Source organism: Hemiscyllium ocellatum, chromosome 24 (assembly GCF_020745735.1).
Source record: "Hemiscyllium ocellatum isolate sHemOce1 chromosome 24, sHemOce1.pat.X.cur, whole genome shotgun sequence".
Classification (NCBI taxonomy): Eukaryota; Metazoa; Chordata; class Chondrichthyes; order Orectolobiformes; family Hemiscylliidae; genus Hemiscyllium; species Hemiscyllium ocellatum.
The window spans coordinates 28,026,212-28,045,637 of NC_083424.1; the positions used below are offsets into that span (position 1 = coordinate 28,026,212).

The 19,426-nt window shown below is 38.4% G+C and overlaps 1 protein-coding gene across 2 annotated transcripts in view; it reads right to left on the reverse strand.

The window, feature by feature from the left end:
* The window catches only part of ift81 (intraflagellar transport 81 homolog), a 102,544-nt gene extending 83,397 nt beyond the window's left edge, over positions 1 to 19,147 (reverse strand). For both annotated transcript variants that reach the window (XM_060843990.1, XM_060843991.1), the window contains exons 1-7: positions 19,068 to 19,147; positions 7,729 to 7,884; positions 5,954 to 6,057; positions 4,566 to 4,746; positions 4,246 to 4,335; positions 1,258 to 1,323; positions 813 to 923 (exon numbers count right to left, since the gene is read on the reverse strand). In XM_060843990.1, coding sequence (XP_060699973.1) covers positions 813 to 923; positions 1,258 to 1,323; positions 4,246 to 4,335; positions 4,566 to 4,746; positions 5,954 to 6,057; positions 7,729 to 7,872 — 696 coding nt within the window. In that variant the 5' untranslated portion in view covers positions 7,873 to 7,884; positions 19,068 to 19,147. The remainder of the gene's footprint in view (positions 1 to 812; positions 924 to 1,257; positions 1,324 to 4,245; positions 4,336 to 4,565; positions 4,747 to 5,953; positions 6,058 to 7,728; positions 7,885 to 19,067) is intronic.
* Between the last annotated feature and the right edge of the window lie 279 nt (positions 19,148 to 19,426).

Sequence of the window (19,426 nt, forward strand, 5' to 3'; positions counted from 1 at the left end):
TCATTCTACATTCTAGCCAAACTATACAATCATTAAAGGAGACAGTATGAAAAGAGACTGGCAATTAAGGCAAAAGGGGATCCAAAGTGTTCAAAAGGTATATAAATTGTAAATGGATGGTAAAAGAAGTGGGGCTGATTAGAAACCAAAAAAGGGATAAACACATGGAAGTAGAGGGCATCGATCAAGTATTAAATGAATATTTTACACCTGTCTTTAACAAGGGAGATTATGTTGCACAGATCAGGGTGAAAGAGAAGGTAGTTCAGATACTTGAAGGGGTAACTTATAGGGACCACTCTCAAGGGTTAAGGACAGCAAAGGCTGACAGTGGCCATCAAGAGGTCTTCCAAAATCTGGACGAAAACCTCTGTTGACCCCTTATCATCTAAGCCATTAAATTCAAAACTCTTGACTAAAAATCCTTCCAGGGTCCTACTCTACTTTTTCAACCTGATGACGCAGAACACATTATCAAACACTTCCCATTTGTTACAAAAGAAAGGCATCTTGTACAACCCTGATATTTGCACTCTTTTCTGCAGCTGTCTTAATATTGCACAATTAACCTTACAATGTCTCCGTCCACTGGCAAAAGGCTCAAAAACTCTCCAATCAGGATTTCAGTCACCTTCACCCTCCTTCCGACTGATGCAGCTTAGGGATTGTATGTTCTCCTACTAATTGCAGTGGAATATTTAAAAGAAAATCAAAAAGATGCTACATAACTAAAAGTAGTTGATCTGCAATAGTTTCATGTAACAAGTATATATTTCTATACATGGCTTGTCACTATATGCAGTATAAATTACTTGATTTTTCTGTTCCTGCTTTTGCTGCATTAAAGATTCTTCCCTCTCCTTCTCCACACGAAGCTGTCTTGCCATTTCTAACATCCGCTGGTGATTTGATACAGTGTCCACCTAGTGAAAACATATAAACATTGCTCTTACTAAAAGCATCTTAAGAAAATATACCCAAGATCCTATATCCCGGATGATTCCCTTCTATCACCAATAAATAACTGCAGATGACAGCATAGAATTCACACCAATTAAACCAACATGCCTGCATTTCAAGTGCAACTCCTTGTAGTGATTGGCAACTCTCCCAGCATGTCTCAGTTTACTCAAATGTGTTATTCAATGCCTTCCTTAAGCAAGCAACATGCTCCTTCAATTCAGTTTTACATTTTCCTATGTGACATGCGATACATGGCTGAAGAAGCAACATCCTTACTAGATAACTGAATCATACCCTTTTCTTTAGACGCTCAACACGCTTAATTAGTTGATCCTTCTCTTCCTCCATAGCATTTATGTCCTGCAAATCCAAAGAAAAATTTATACTGTGTATTACCTAACTTTAAACATTTTAACACTGAGGTTTTAACTATATAAAATGCTAAACTGAAATATTCACTTATATATGCTTACACACATAAAAGTAATTGCAATATTCAGCGTGATGCAACACAAAGTTCTGAAAATATACATTTCTTTTATTTGCCACTCAAGTATTACTTTAGAAAAACAAAACATTTTACTTGCTGGTCTCAGCGGCACACCATTTCAGCATAATTCTTGTGCTGTGGAGATCCAGCATACAGTTATGCATTCACAATTTTTTACAACAGGTATGGTTAGCAAAAGCAGAGCATTATGAATGCTGGAAATTTGAAAAAAAAAACAGAAAGCTTGCTGGAAACTCTCAGCACGCCAAGTAGCATATGGAAAGAGAGAAAGAGAACAGCTTACAGTGGATAACAACATCAGACATGAAGATGAGAAAAGGTGGAAATTGAAAGCCAAGTTGATGATATTTTACAGCTTGGGCTGACAAAGGAAATGGCACTAAGAAAGCCAACAGTGCACTGGGGAAAAAAGGTGAGGGGGAATCTGGTGTGACAGGAACAAACAATGTTTCACTTATCCCATTAAAATGATATATTTACAACCCATAAAGATTACCATCGCAAAATTGTTTAGTGGCAGTTAAGTAGTAGTAATCAGAAGGGAAGTTGTTAAAGTGTGAGACTAAGTTCAGTCAGGTGGAGAAGGATAATGTTAAATGGGGACTGGATGTGTTGCATTTCTTACAATCCTTCAAACACAAACTCATTAATCTCTCCAATAGGAGTAGTAAAATACAATGTGAGAGCTTTACTCAAAGATCACAGCAGTATGCACACATTTCTGGAGAGCTAATGTTTGAGTTTACAGAAGGGTATTTCTTTCTCATTAAGAATTCAAGTATTTTTCTCATTCACAGAAACAAAAACCCAAATCCTTGTGCTCCTTAGTTTTATTATTCCCTCCAGTCCTACAAAACAGAGACCGCTATACTCCCCCAATTTTGCACATGCTAACTGTCTTCTCTCTACCACTAGAGACGATACCTTCCATTGTCTAGTCCCAAGTTCTGAATTTCTCTCCCTAAACATCTCCACTTTCTCCTCATTAAAATAGTAATTAAGACTTGATCTTGACCAAGCTTTTGACAGCAATCCTAGTTTATCCTTATTTGGAACAATGTCAAATTCTGTTTACTAATCATTCCAAAGAAGCACCTTGGAACATTTTACTGTGATAAAAGTGGTTATATAAATGCAAGTTATTATGTTCTCATTAGGGGTCCAACAGGGGTCCAATTCCCTCTGACATATAAAAGTAGGCACTAATGTGTACTTTACTTATCAGCAAATGACAACTAAATATTTATGGAGGTACTTTACATGTTTTAAATACCAGCAAAAAGACAAATGCAGTTAAATTCATTCTCAACTTTAAAAAAGTAATTATAAAGAGATTACAACAACAAGCGTTTTATCCTAGTTTACTAGAGGCTTGACACTTCTAATAAAATATCTTTTAAAATAATTAAGTTACCAACTTTCAAAAATATAATAAGGAATGCAGCCTGGAAAAAAAAATGCTAACTGATCCATTCAAAATTGTGCAATGAAGAATTTCAAATTCCTTGCACTCAGACAGAGCAGAGCATCAGTCAAGGCTCAAAACAGGCTGGAGGGAAGAACAAAACTAGAGAGCACAAGAATTTGGGTTTTTGTTTGTGTGAGACAGACATACTTGAATTCCTTGTGGGAACTCTGAATTTGGGAGATCACAAATGTCTAAAATATGCTGGGATGATAACTTAAAAATAAAAATAAAATTGCATGAAAGAAACAAATATTCAGTAAGACAGACAAATGGTAACTGGGTTTTCTGCACTAGAATCGCTTTAAAGTAATTCTACTTAAACTATGTCATGATTTCATAGACAGAAGAAATAAAAACAAAAAGCTACATTTATTACACCTTACTATATCTCAGCAGATCTCAAAATGTTTCATAAACACTTATGATAGATATTTTGAAATATTGCCATTATTGACAAGAGTGTGTTGCTGGAAAAGCACAGCGGGCCAGGTGGAATCCGAGGAACTGGAGAATTGACGTTTCGGGCATAAGTTTCCTGATGAAGGACTTATGCCCGAAACATCGATTCCCCTGCTCTTCAGATGCTGCGTGACCTGCTGTGCTTTTCCAGCAACACATTCTCAACTCTGATCTCCAGCAACTGCAGTCCTCACTTTCTCCCATATTGTCATTATTGTTTGGTAGGCAAAAACAATGGCTATTTTCTGTTCAGCAAGATGCTACAAATAATCAGAGAAATGACCAATTTACCTTTTTTTCTGTATTGGTAAAGATTAAGCAAGTAATGTCAGGCAGTAGAATTCCCATCTCCTCTATAAATAATAAAATGGATATTGGAATGCCTACTCAAACAAATAGTTCAAGTTTAATATCTCCTCCAAATGACAGAAACTATGTTATTTGAGGAAATGGAAATAGTGATTTATGTGTGGAATTGGCTTTCACACAGTGTAAACAAAAAATGCCTGAAATAATTTAAGAAACCATGAAATAGAAAGTTAAGATGCTTCTAAATGGATGAGGCAAGATAGAATAAATACCTTCCATCATCCGTTATGACTTAATTAGTCTTTCTTCATTCATTCTCCTTAGAATGACTTGATGGGTACTTTCATGAACATGATGGCTTCAGAATCAATATACATCACAACACTGCAGTTTCATTAAAATGGTAATAAAGACAAAACCCTTCACTTGCTTTCAAATTTTGAATAAATGTCCATTTTACATTCTCCAAGTTATCAAAACCTTTTAAAAATAAATCCTTTGTTCCATGGCTGAGTGTATTTTCTATACTTCTCACCCTCCTTATTTCTGCAGTTGAAAAACCACAGTTCTTCAGCTGTTCACATTCCCTGTGCAAGGTCTTGAACCCTTCCACCAATTCTTCATACTGGAAGCAAAAACCAGAAGAATTGTTTAAAAAAAAAATTCTGACAACTTCTGAATTTTCAGATTTATTCTAAACTAGATTGTTCAATTACTACTCTAAATATTCAGTGTTTTATAAATACGAGAAAAATGGCATCTAAATATTTATTAAAGAAGCAGTACTCTTAGACAAATAAACATCCACGCGATGAAATATTAAATATCCACATTTTAAAGTTGTAATTACTAAACCTGATGATAAGTGTCTGCAACCACATCATCCTGCAGAAAGTCAGCAGGGATTTCCACCTTGACAAGGAAGCGAGCCAAATATGCTCTTTTTTTAAGCTCATTGGTCCGCTGCAGAAGCCAGTGCAAAATGGGATGAATTATAGGTTTACTCCCAGTAACCAGACCCTGTCGAAAGGCACTCCTGAAGGGGGTTCAACAAAAGGATGATTGTTTATTCACTCAAACACACATTAAAATCTTTAATTTAACATAATAACAATACCTTAGTGGTTTCAGGCTGTTGTTCAAATCAATGTCTTTTTGCACAAAGTTGCAAGGTGATGATGATACGCTAATGTTATCTTTGATTTTAAGAAATTTCAAAGTATTTTTAGTTTACTTTTAATATTTTTTACATCAATATTTACTACCATTTAGAAAATAAAGCCGTAGTTTGTTTGACCTTTCCTTCAAATCAAAACTACTTATTGTCATTTGCTATGGTGGACAATCTAATCAAAGAACTACATTACAGGTCATCAGAAAAAGAAAATATTATTTTCTAAAAAATGTTATTTTAAAAATGTAATAAATTTGGAATTTGATGACAAAAATAGAAGCATTTTCAACATATTTTCTGAAACTTTCCCCAATAGACAGTCGCAACGCACATATGTCTGTAATTCTTTACAGCCACCTTCGATATCTAAAGGAAGATCTGAGAGAAGCTTCCAGAATGAGTATTTTAGTATCTCGCATGCAGCTTGCGTTAATTGGAAGATCTTCTATTTAATTATTTCAGTGGGAAGGTGCCAATAGCATGTTCCTGATATGTATCAAATGTACTAGCTGCGTCTAACATCATAAAATTTATCCTATTTGTCTTGCCTGTAGATAAGGAAAGAAACAAACCAAAACAACCTAAGAGACTATTATAGATATTTCAAGTTTTTGCAGAGCTCATCATTTGCCCAACCTCTCAGTAGAAGACTCTTGTATGACAAACGATGAGTGCAACAGCTTATTAGGAAAATATACAAGATATTTAAAATAGGGCTCTGGAATAAATCTACAAGCAAATATTTTAGATTCCTGGTTTGGTCTTCATTTATATACTATCTAGACATTTTCTAATACTGCCCTTGCAGGCAGCAGTCTACTGAATTAAGTGCACATTTACTTGCACTAGCACTAGCACTTATTGCTGAAAATATGCACAATTATGTAATACGTGGTTTCAAGACATACAAGAGGCAAATATTGCAGAGAATGATAGAGACATGAAAAGGGTAATTTGTTTGACCTCTCAGTCAGGAAACAATTCTGACAGAAGTGGTAAATCTAAAAAAGGAAGTAGTAAAATAAATGATCTTCTATAAGTCTAAGGTAAAACATATATTGTTACATACATATCAGAAGCACTTCCAGGTGGCTTATATTTCAGAATTCCCAGAAGGCTAAACATTCGCTTTGCTGTTTGATCTGGTGCTTCCTCTCGAATATCAATGTTATGCTAACAGAAAAGAAAAGAATATTACTGATGTTACTACATACTAAATCCATAGTGCATATGACATGTTTCATAAGAGGAGGAATTGCTTGAAAGGCAGGAGAGAATAAACAAGAGAGAGAAGATAAATATTTTCTATGTTTTTTTAATTGACTACTTCATTTTGTGAAAATGAACTATAAAAAATATATTACTTCTTCACTTAGTAATTGAAGACAATGTGTAAGGGAACTAAACAGAAATTTTTACATCCCAGATTTGACTTCTGGTTCAAATCAGTTAATTGATTTTGATAGAGGTGCTACAATTGGCTACATACCTAGTCTAGGGAAGTGTTTTTTTTAAGATAATTCAGGTAGTAAACATCACTTAAAGGTTCCATTCATGATTGCTATCCAATGAACACTGTCAGAATATATGAATATTGACAATAGTAAAGGCAGATTCAGGCACAGCAGTTATATCCAAGGTCAAGCAACATGTCAATATCCAAATATCTAGCCTCATGTATAAATATGAGAATTGGAGCACTAATATCATGAAGTTAATGCTGACAGGAGTGAGGAAGAAGGGAAAAAAGTATGCAAAATGTAACAATTTTAGTCTTAAGGCAATATAATACTTAAGGCCGCTTTTTAAGGCGAAATAACGTGTCTCATGATATATAGTTACAACATGGGGTAAACTCTTCTGGTTAACTTATAAACAGCAACACAGAAAAGATTTATCCCGTGCATAATCTGTAAAATTTCGAGTGGCCAAGGACTATTTAAAGTAAAATTAACAAATTTTTTAAAGTATAACAGAGAATAATTAACTAACCACTATTTACAATTTATTTCTCTAATGTATCTTCTACCTTTCCTTCTATAATACTAGTCTGATAAAACTCCCAATTAAGATTTACAAAACAACATTTTTTAATCTCAAAACCAGGCAGCCGTAGGTTCTTGTCTTCCAATCTTCCTGCGTTTCTCCTTGTTAGGAATTCTGCATCACAGGGTACATATCAAAACGGGACTTTAAAGAGAGATATTTTTTCAAGCAGTCTACACATGCTAGAACTTGGCAGCTCTCCTCTCAACTGTTCAATTTTCCCTCAGTCTTATACCTCAGAGAATCGGATTGTGTCACCGGCTTTGAAAATTGTCAATATACTCATTTCAAACTTGACTGGAAATTGGCAATTTTATCAGGGTATAACTGAAATTGATTGGCCAAATTCGAATTTGTTTTTGTCTCCAGACAACAAGCTAGTTGAGTTGTTTGACCGAGTGTTACATTGTTACCTTCTTAAGAACACTCGGTGTTGTGTCAGGTAGTTCTGCTGCTTTTAACTCTCTGAAATGTACACCCACATTTTCATAACAATAATGAATAGCCTTGTAGGATAACAGGACTCTTCATAATAGACTTGTTTGAACATTTAATATACATGGGATTAAAAGGATTGTGGTACAGCTGATACAAAACTGACAGAGCATAAAAAGTAAAGAGCAAAAATAAATGGATGCTTTGCAGAATGGAGGAAAATAAAACACATGGTGTTTCCTAGGGGTTACTAATGAAATCAATACTTCTTAGTTTCTATATTTGTACTTATTATATTTTAATAAGTTAGACCTTTAATAATTAAAACACACCGATTATATTCTCTAGCAGTGTAATACTTACTTTCGGATCAATTTCAGCCAGAACTTCATTAAGCAGCTGCAGCAACTGCAGTGGCTCCAAAGAGTCAAAGGTGATTAGGTTGAATGTCTTCTTGAAGGGCTCTTTATTGAGCTGTTCTACAATAAACTTGATTTGTTCACTCATTTTTGTTTTTTTCTGAAAGAAAATAAAACTGCACATGATCCTGCATTTTGATGTTTTAAATGATTTGTAGGAAACTTCAAAACATGACAAGAGGAGGAAAAGTGCAAGAGATTTCAGGATTTAAGGATCTGGAATTAGAAGTCCAATGATAACTGTGAATCCATTGTCAATTGTTGGAAAAAACGATCTGGTTCACTAATGTTCTTTAGGGAAGGAAACTACCATTCTTACCCATTTGGTGATCTACATTTGACTCCAGACCCACAGCAATGTGGTTGACCCTCAATTGCCACCTGGACAACTAGGGAAGAGCAATAAATGCTGGCCAAACCAGTGATGTCCTCATCACATGAATGAATAAGAAAAAAGTTAGGTAATGAATAAAAAAACAAATGCGATGTTTTGGAATATAAATTATACAGAATTGACGGCACAGAATATTATACTCTATGATAGAAACATAGAGAATGAAGGAAGATAGTTCGAGGGCGTTGTTATACAATGTTTGTAAAGGTATAAATGCATATAGAAAAGACAATGTTTTAAATACAGTGAATACAGAGCCATACAACACAGAAGCTAACCCTTTGGTTCAACTTGCCAACACTGACCAGATATCCTAAACTGATCTTGTCCCGTTTACCAGCATTTGGCCCATATTCCTCTAAACCTTTCCAATTCATGTATCCATTCAGATGCCTTTTAAATGTTGTAAAAGTACCACCCTTCATCACCTCCTCTGGCAGCTTGTTCCATACACACCTCTGTGTGGAAAAGTTGCCCCTAAGCTCCCTTTTAAATCTTTCCTCTCCCACCTTAAAATTATGCCCTTTAATTTTGGATTCCACTACCCTTGGGCAAAGACCTTGGCTATACACCCTATCCATGCCCCTTATAATTTTATAAGCCATAGCCACAAATGGTAAAATGGCCCCAGCATATTCAGACTCTCCCTACAGCTAGAACACTCCAATCCCAACAATATCCTTGTAAATCTTTTCTGAATATAAATTGAGGAGAAGTGATATGTAATTTCTGCAAGCCAGTGATGGAATCAGAAGACCTAGACCTAAAGGAGACCAGCTGGGGGACATGTGCTGCTGTGGACCTCATTAAATAAACAAAAATGAACTATGCCAAGGATATAGTAGAATTAAGATTCTAATTTTTTAAACTGGGGCTTTTTTTCAATAGATTAAAGTCAAATGCGACATTCTCAAATGGTAAAGAATTAAATCTTGTTTCCATTTGCTGGTGAATTTGTAACATGACACTATAAACTTCTAAAAATCAACTGAAAGCGATGTGAGATTAAAATCTTTAGCTCAGACTTTATGAGCTGCAGGCTGACTGACAAGACACTGAGACCAATCTTTGAGGAGGAAAGTTACCTGAACACTTAATTTCAGGTGGTGGTCACATCCTTTACGTCTAGGTCTTCTGATTCCATCACTGGTCAAGAATTATGTGACTGTGAGACAGATAAGCAGATCTGCAAGATAGCAGCTTCAGCCTTTGCAATGGTCAAAAGATATGAGTTTGGATGAGAGGGAAGGCAGTAGGGTGGATGAGCTAACAACTGTGATACTGTAGTGGAAGAAGTCATTCAAAGCAAAAAGCAGAAATAGAGCACAGTATCGTATGGCGGAATTGATACTGTTCTCTGCAGCAAAGAGAGTTCAAATGTCTGTTTTGCCTTTTTGAAGTCAGAGTTACAGACATCTCTTTGGGCTATAGAGGAACTTGCAGGAGGAAGGTGAGGATCTAGTCATAGGTAGCAATGACAAAGGCAAGATGAAAAAAGAGGGCCTGCATAGACAGTATGAGAAACTAGGCAGTACACTATGAGTACTGCCTGAACCATGGGCAAATGGCAGAGGGCAAAAAAGGTTAGTTAAATTAATGCATGACTCAAAGAATGGTGCAGTTGAAGTTGCTCTGGTTCATAGGTCACCGGCACCAGTACTGAGGAAATGTTGGGATGGTTTATATCTGAACCAAGGTGGAACAGCTCTTCTTGGAAGCCACCTAACTAGGAAAATAGAGACGGTTTAAACTAAACAATGGGGACAAGGAAACACATTTCAGAAAATGTAGCACATCAAACAGTAAAGGCAAAGCAAGAGAGAAAGGTGGGAAATCATAAACCGACCTTGACAGGAAGGGATTGGGAGTACAAATCAAAACCAACTCAACAGATAAGGCTCAAGGTTACAAAAATAATAGAGGAAAAAGCTAAAGGCTCTGGATCTGAATATGCATTACATTCGTAAATAAACAAATGAACTGAGTGTGCAAATGGAAAGAAATTTGTAAGATGTTAGCCATTACCGAGAACTGTAAAATAGAAGTGGATAAGTACCAAAAATGAAGCTAAATCAATACAGGAAAATTAGTTTAAAATTGAAAGCTGTAATGAATTATTACTTAAAAATGTGTTTCTGGAAAACCGCAGCAGGTCAGGCAGCATCAAAGAAACAGGAGAAGCGACGTTTTGGGCATAAGCCCTTCTTCAGGAATGAGGAGGGTTTGCCAAGCAGGCTAAGATAAAAGGTAGGGAGGAGGGACTTGGGGAGGGGGCATTGGGAATAGGTGGAAGGAGGTTAAGGTGAGGGTAACAGGCCGGAAAGGGGGTGGGGACGGAGAGGTCGGGAAGAAGACTGCAGGTCAAGAAGGCGGTGCTGAGTGTGAGGGTTGGTACTGAGAAAAGTGAGGGGAGAGGAAATGAGAAAGCTGGAGAAATCTGCTTTCATCCCTTGTGGTTGGAGGGTTCCTGGGCAGAAGATGAGGCACTCTTCTTCCAGGCATCGTGTTGCCATGGTCTGGCGATGGAGGAGGCCAAGGACCTACATGTCCTTGGCGGAGTGGGAGGGGGAGTTAAAGTGTTCAGCCGTGGGGCGGTTGGGTTGGTTGGTGCGGGTGTCCCAGAGGTGTTCTCTGACATGTTCCGCAAGTAGGTGGCCTGTCTCCCCAACGTATAGGAGGCCACATCGGGTGCAGCGGATGCAGTAAATGATATGTTTGGAGGTGCAGGTGAATTTGTGACAGATATGGAAGGACCCCTTGGGGCCTTGGAGGGAAGTAAGGGGGGAGGTGTGGGCGCATGTTTTGCATTTCTTGCGGTTGCAGGGGAAGGTACCGGGTGTGGAGGTTGGGTTGGTGGGGGGGGGGGGGGGGGGGGGGGTGGATCTGACAAGGGAGTTGTGGAGGGAGTGGTCTTTCCAGAATGTTGATATGGGTGGGGAGGGAAATATATTCTTGGTGGTGGTGTCTGTTTGGAGGTGGCGGAAATAACGAAGGATGATACGATGTATCTGGAGGTTGGTAGGGTCTTAGGTGAGGACCAGTGGGGTTCTGTCCTGGTGGCGATTGGAGGGGTGGAGTTCAAGGGCAGAGGAGCGGGAAGTGGAGGAGATGCGGTGGAGGGCATCGTCAATCACGTCTGGGGGGAATCTGCGGTCCTTGAAGAAGGAGGCCATCTGGGTTGTTCCATATTAGAATTGGTCCTCCTGGGAGCAGATGCGGCAAAGGTGAAGGAATTGGGAATGTGGGATGGCGTTTTTACAGGGGGCAGGGTGGGAGGAGGTGTAATCTAGGTAGCTGTGGGAGTCGGTCGGTTTATAGTAAATGTCCGTGTTGAGTTGGTTGTCCGAGATAGAAATGGAGTGGTCTAGGAAGGGGAAGGAGGAGTCTGAGACAGTCCAGGTAAATTTGAGGTCAGGGTGGAAGGTGTTAATAAAGTGGATGAACTGTTCAACCTCCTCGTGGGAGCATGAGGTAGCGCTGATACAGTCATCCATGTAGTGGAGGAAAAGGTGGGGGGTGGTGCCAGTGTAGCTGCGGAAGTTAGATTGTTCCACTTATCCAACGAAGAGGCAGGCATAGCTGGGGCCCATGCGGGTGCCCATGGCTACTCCTTTGGTTTGGATCCTGTTCCTTTGATGCTACCTGACCTGCTGCGCTTTTTCAGCAACACATTTTTAAGCTCTGATCTCCAGCATCTGCAGTCCTCACTTTCTCCTAATGAATTATTAGTTGCAGAGTTGCTTATATCTTTATTATCTTTATAATGCAAATGGTATCATTTTTACCCAAATTGAAGCACAACCATTCAAACAATTCTTTTGAGTGAATCGATATGTAACAGTATTTGTCTGTTTCATGTATATCAACTTCACATTCACTTTTACTGATGTTATTATGCATTGCATATTTCTAGATAAAAATAAGTATTCTGATTCAATTTTTTCCCAAAAATATCTTATTCTTAAAATTTGCAAAGGTGCAAGTTAAACACAATACATGGCACTTTATTTGCCTTGCTCCAATTAAAATAAACATTCCTTGATACATATAACCTATATAATTGGTTGGACAACCCTAAACCGTGGACTTTTTCAAGACTTTGTCATGTCTGTGCTACACCTCAACCTATTTCCCAACATGTAGTCGTGGACTTTGGACTCTGCATTTATTTTGCAGAGCTCCTTGCACCTGAAGATGACTAAACATCTTTCCCTAGGTTTAACAGGCTTTCAGAAGTAGTTGATGTTTATCTCAGTGTGTCCTCAAGGACTGTGCAGTACTAGTGAGCACTCAGGCCAACTTCCCCAAAAACCACTGCAACTCTTTGCAGAGCCATTTATAAATGCACCAAAGGAAATAGTTAATGGTGTCTTCCCTGCTACAGTCACCTTGAAGTGGTGCTGAGACAACAGATGAATTAGGTTTTGTCTCTTACGGGGCATCTTTACCTGAAGTGGCAGTGCTTATGTTACCCCTTGTAACACAAAAAAACTATCCATTTGAAGGATCTAACAAACATTTATGGCAGCTGCCTATTATATGCAATTATTATTATTACATTCCAAGAATGTGTCTGGCCTAATATTATGGATTTGATTACAAAAGAGCAATATTCTTTCAGTAGTGTCAAGCTTCAAGTGATCCCCAATAGGATACCATAGCAGATTTTTATACCCTCAGCGCAGATGTTAATGATACAGTAATGATATCATGAGCATGTCTCATAAAGACATACTAACATCTTGACCATGTGACATAACACAATATTCCTATTTTTCAGAGATTAAAAAAAAATATAGTTGTACAAAGGCAAGTTATTAATTTGATAATTACACAAACAGCTAAAACAATGTTTACAAGACTCACATTTCAACTTCAGTATAAAGCCTTGGAGGTTTGACAACTTGTTCTATTTGGTGTTCAAATCCATGCGGACAGGTGTGTCTTGTTCTTTATTGCCTTTGTTTTATAATTTGGTTGTGTTGCTGCTGGTACATATCACCAGATATCACCATACTTTTATAGGAGTGTTCTACCTTATTCTCTTCATGCATGATTGGTGTGCTGTGCATCATTGAGAGCTGGGTTCAGTTTGCAATGTGGTGTCATGATCAGTAACAATTTGGCATGATCTGGGTTGGTTGTATATTGTAGAAACCTTTGCTGGCATTCAAATATTTGTATTTGGACTTCTAACTCTCACCCTCTACTCAGTGCACACATGTGGTGGCCTCTATGCCTGTCAACTCATCATTCTCCTTTGAGAAATTTAATATCCTGTGTTTTGAAATAGTTAAATAATTATTCTTGGACAACATTCACAATTGTTTTGTGAGCATAAGTTATACAAGTTTTAAGCAACAGCGATGCAAACATCTTATTTTGTGCTTATTAGTCAATGATTATCGATTTGATAGAAATAGACCATACATTCTGCTAGATGTGAGGGCATGGATTGCAGATGACAAAGTAATGTGGATCAATTTCCATTTAGTACAAGTCCTTAAACAAATTTTCAATAAACTGCAGTCCATTGTCAGACATTAATTATTCCACGGTACCAGGTAAACTGAAAGTAAACTGAGTTGCTCGTGTTAGTGACAGTTGTACTCATTGTGTTACAAAGTCAATTAGAGATTTGAGGAAGTAATCCACCACAAAATGTAATTTTCCTCATGTATTACAAACATTTCTGTTACTATTTCATCCAAGAAATGTGTGGAATATCGTGTAAATAGAGAAACTCCCTCCACTACTAATGTTGATACATTTGGCATACCTCAGGTACATGTACAAGTCATTAAATATCTGATTCATCTTTCATCCCTAGCTAGTGTTCTAGTTGTGCTGTGCATTCAATATTCATGTGTCACTGGTATAACATGAACATGATATCTTGGCTGCATGCTTTTGGTACGATGACTCATTTACTTTTGAAAATGACCTTCGTGACATATTAAATTTGTCTCTGTTTGTGGATGTAAGTCTGCTTGCTGAGCTGGAAGGTTTGTTTTCAGATGTTTTGTCACCATACTAGGTAACATCAGTGAGCCTCCGATGAAGCACTGGTGGTATAGTCCGTTTTTTATTTATGTGTTTAGATTTCCTTGGGTTTGTAACTTCATTTCTGGTGGTGATGTCATTTCCTGTTCTTTTTCTCAGGGGATGGAAAATGGGATCCAAGTCAATCTGTTTATTGATAGAGTTCCGGTTGGAATGCCAGGCTTCCAGACATTCTTGTGCGTGTCTCTGTTTGACTTGTCTGAGAATGGATGTGTTGTCCCAGTCAAAGTGGTGTCCTTCCTTGTGTGTATGTAAAGATACTAGTGAGAATGGGTTATGTCTTTTTATGGCTAGTTGATGTTCATTATCCTGATGGCTAGCCATACATCAACTAGTCACAAAAAGACATGACCCACTCTCACTAGTACCTTTACAGACAGATGAGGAAGGACACCCCTTTGATTGGGACAACATATCCATCCTAGGACAAGCCAAACATGGACAAGTATCAGAATTCCTAGAAGCATGGCATTCCAACCAGATCGCTCAAAAAACACGTTAACTTGATCTCATTTACCACCCACTGAGAAAAAGAACAGGAAATGACATCACACAGAAAATGACATCCCAAACCCAAGGAAATCTAAACGCATAAATAAAAAGCAGGCCATACCATCAGTGCTTCACCAGATGCTCACTGATGTTACCTAGTATGGTGACAATACATCTGAAAACAAACCTTCCAGCTCAGCAAGCAAACCTATATCCAGGACCTCAACCTGAGCTACAAATCTTCGCAAAACTCACTTGTCTCTGTTTGGCCAAATGAACAAAATTCTTAGGTTCTTCTTTAATCTTTGATAATAGATGATCTTTGCAACTCTTGTAGTTTCTCATTTTTGGCAGTTGCTGATTATAACCATTCATACCAGCTATTGCCAAAATGTAACAGATCAATTTTGAGAACACCTTCAACTTCAACTGATACAAATGTGATGCAGGTGGTCCATTCTGTCACCATGTTTGAGTCTTATGTATTGGAACAATGTCAGGATCTGTATATAAGGATAGTACTCATACTACTGGTATCTATCAGGTAGAAGATTTTGGGAAGTAAAGTCAAATTTGCTTATTGGTACTGCACTGTAATTGTCCCAATGCGTGGAACTAGTGATCTTTACAGAGTGAGAGAGACAGTTCCTTGCAGGTTGTATCATGGAGATAAATTATAAGGTCCATGTCTTCCAGGGTGGTAATATACTGCCACCAGCTCCTATATTGATTTTAGCTTTTAGGGTTGGTCATCCTGCCTTTGCAGAACATATGTACTAACTATAAAAGTTTCTGCTTGTATTACACTGTCAACATAGTGCGTGAAGTGAACAATATGGAAAATTTATTTTTCTCCTGAAATTTGGTTTTTGCTTGGTTGACCCTGAACCTCTTTGATGTACTTGTATTTGTACATTTTCTGTCAGTATGCTGCCAGTATTGTGATAGTATACTAATTTGTTGGTTACCTGTGTTTTGTTCTGGGGTTTGGCCAGGCCTTTGGAACCAAATTTCCTGCACAGACATGTCTATTGTCCCTTGGCGTCATATGCTTTGCAGATATCAAGGAAAGCTGGACAGGTTTTGAGTAGATGCACTTTACTGATCAAAGGAATAGTATTGACAGCATGTAAAGCACATGACTTGTCAGCTTGACTTCTTTTGTGTACCACGCATAAGTAATGTGCCAAAAATATGGCCTTTTGCACATAAGATACTTCCTAAAAGTTTTAATTGGTATGGAGACAGTCACTCATGTAATGACTCTTGAAGAGTCAGCATGGCTTCATGTAGGAGAAATCATGCCAGATAAATTTATCACAATTCTTTGAAGAGGTGAACCAGCTGATGTGATAAATTTGGAATTCTAAAAGAAATTCAATAAGATATTGAATTTCATGGTGTTGAAGGTCATATATTAGCACAAATTGGGGATTAGCTAATACCCTAAGAGACAGAGAGTTGGAATGGGGGGGGGGGGGGGGGGGTGGGGGGCATTTTCAACATGGTAACCTCTAACTACTGGAGTGCCACTGGGTAGTACTGGCATTGCAGTTATTTACAATATATAATAATGGCAGCAAGGGAAGCAAATATACAATTGTGAAGTTTGTGAATGAGAGAAAAATAAATAGGAAGGCAAGTACTGGAGATGACACAGTTTGCAAAGGGATATAGATAGGTTCTGCTGGTTGTTGGTACAGGGTCCTTTAGATTCATTAAGAGCTGTTTTAGTGCGTTGGTAGGCACTGCAGTAGTCTGGTCGTCGTCTCTGAGATGTCTGTAATATATGGTAGTGTGGCTACACTGTTTGGGCGTGTTGCGTCTTCTTGTTTAGGTTTGCTTTGTAAGAATTGGCAGACTGTGCTTTATTGGGTACCCGTTATTGAATACATTGTATGGCTATTTTTCTTCGGATTCTTGTAGCTCCTGGGTGCTGCAGTGTACTTAAATAATGTCCTGATGCAGCTCTGTTTGTGGGTGTTGGGACAGACAGTCCAGTGAAGGCTCAATAGATTGATCCCATATCTTCTACATGAGGAGAGGGTGTCAGACTGGGTCTGTACTCATTAAAGTTTAGAAGAATGAGAGGCGATCTTATTGAAACATAAGATACATAGGGAATTTGACAAAGTAGGTTCGGAGAGGTTATTTGTGGGAAAGTCTAGAAATAGAAGGCATAATCTTACAGTAAGTGTCATCCATTTACAACACAGATTAGGAAGAATTTCTTCTCTCAGAGAGAAGTACTGATTCTGTGGAAGTCTGTGTCATTAACTTTATTTAAGGCTGAGACTTATAATCAGTAAGGAAATCAAGGGTTTGGGAAAAGGGCAGAAAATCGGTGTTTAGGATTTTCAGATCAGCCAAAGAGTGATGGACCAGACTCAACGGTTCGATTCACCACCTATGAATTATGAAGCCTGATAGTTGTTCTTTGGAAAGGTCACCTTTGAGTAGTTTTCTGTGGCTTTTTCCAACAAACCAGTCCATAGATTCTTGCAGTTGCTGTCTCCATGAAATGAGTTGGAGCCTATTAAAATTAGTTCTTATCTTAAGATGGCCTTTGAGAACTTCTCAAATTTTTTTCTCATCATCCATGTAAAGACTGTAAGTATTAATTCTGGAACGCCCCCCCTTTGCTGAAGCAAAGATTTTAGAGCTCTTTTCTCGAGATCATCTGTTGACTTGTAAAATAGAACTGCATATGCTACCTGAACAGCTGTAATTCCACAAGGTATCACTGGATGCTAGGTTAATAAAAAAAGTGTTTGACTTCCATTTCTCTTGGGCAGTCTTTGCTTTTTAAGAGTTGAGTCGTAGTGCATTATTTGTTTATTCCTTTCCCTAGTTTTGCTTCTCTCACTTTTAATTTTTCATCTTTGCTGTTTCCTTTTTTAAAAATCTGTTGCTTGCTGTTCTGAGGCACATAGCACACCACCAAGGAGTGTATGCCAATCTTACAAGGCCCCTTCTCACCACTAGACAAGTTATAATTTGGTACTGGTTTTAAAGTTTACTGGTGGGCATTTTGCTCAAGGGGCACTATCCAGTAAGGTCCAGCATCTCCTTTTTCTGCATGTTCAGATTTCCAATCATTCATAAATTGTTTAGATTCCTAAAGTGTGGAAACAGGCCCTTTGGCCCAACTGGTCCACACCGACCCTCCGAAGAGTAATCCACCCGGACCTATTTCCCTCTGACTAATGCACCTAACACAATGGGCAATTTAGCATGACCAATTCACCTAACTACACATCTTTGGTCTGGAAACCAGAGCACCCGGAGGAAACCCCGCAGACATGGGAAGAATGTGCAAACTCCACACAGACAGTCACCCAAGGCTGGAATCGAACCTGGGACCATGGTGCTATGAGGCAGCAGTGCTCACCACTGAGCCACCATGCTGCCCAAATTGTTCATTGGTTACTTAAGGCCCTCTTATAATGGTGCTCAATTGTTATTTTTTTTTAGATTAGATTACACCGACCCGCCAAAGCGCAACCCACCCATAGCCCTACATTTACCCCTTAATTAACACTATGGGCAATTTAGCATGGCCAATTCACCTGACCCGCACATCTTTGGACTGTGAGAGGAAACCGGAGCACCCGGAGGAAACCCACGCAGACACGGGGAGAACGTGCAAACTCCACACAGTCAGTCGCCTGAGTCGGGAATTGAACCCGGGTCTCAGGCGCTGTGAGACAGCAGTGCTAACCACTGTGCCACCCACTTACTAGGTATTAATGAACTTCCTACAATTTTCAAATTAATATGAAAAGCCATTACGTTTAAATTGTTATTTATTTGAACGCAATGGATGTCAGTCTAATGAAATGACTCTCAGCCAATTTGAATACAAATTAAAATATCCGACAGATGTGGCAGCGTAGTATTTGGTAATGAAAGTAAACGGTTAAAAAAAGCTTTATTTCTCAAACGGAGACGATTATAAAACGTCTTAACCGTTTAGCTCAAATACCACAAGAATTTCGATGTTCTCTTATAGCTCAAAACAATAAGCCTGATTAAGTGTCTATCCAGCGGACTCAGGAATCTTCAATGGGGACGTGTGAGCCAGGAGGAAGGCAGCTTTGAAGATTTGAATCAGACTGACTAGTCGAACCGCTGAAGACTTTTTTTACACTAAAGACGGCGACAGGACAACGGAGGCCAGCGATAACGGTGAAGAATCCCGAATTAGACAGCTGCAAGCTTGAGGCCTCCACTGATGGAGGTGAACCTAACTTTATACATAAACGGCACCACCCCTAAAGAAAGAGCTGCTAGGAAACTAATTAGAAAGACGAAAACAAAAATCAGCAACTTACGCGAGAATTCCAAAACAGGAGAATGTAAAACGATTGCAAACGAAGCTGCCTACGAAGTAAACACCAGTTGCTAGACGGAAGTTACTTGGCAATGACAGGAAGTGGTCAGTAACCAGGCAACGGGTGAAGCTGAGAGCAGAGCCAGAGCTTACCCTCAGGCTTCAGAAATTATCTAAAAAAAATTTAAAACGGCCTAGTTTGCTGTATGTTGTGTTACAAACTGTTTAACAAATCTGTATAAAGGAGAGCCTGATATCTACAGACTCTTTAGCTAGATCTCAGTAAAAATGAACAATATATTCACTTAAAAAGGCCATTCAGCTGACACTACAGTATATGATTTCTAGAGAAGGACGGTG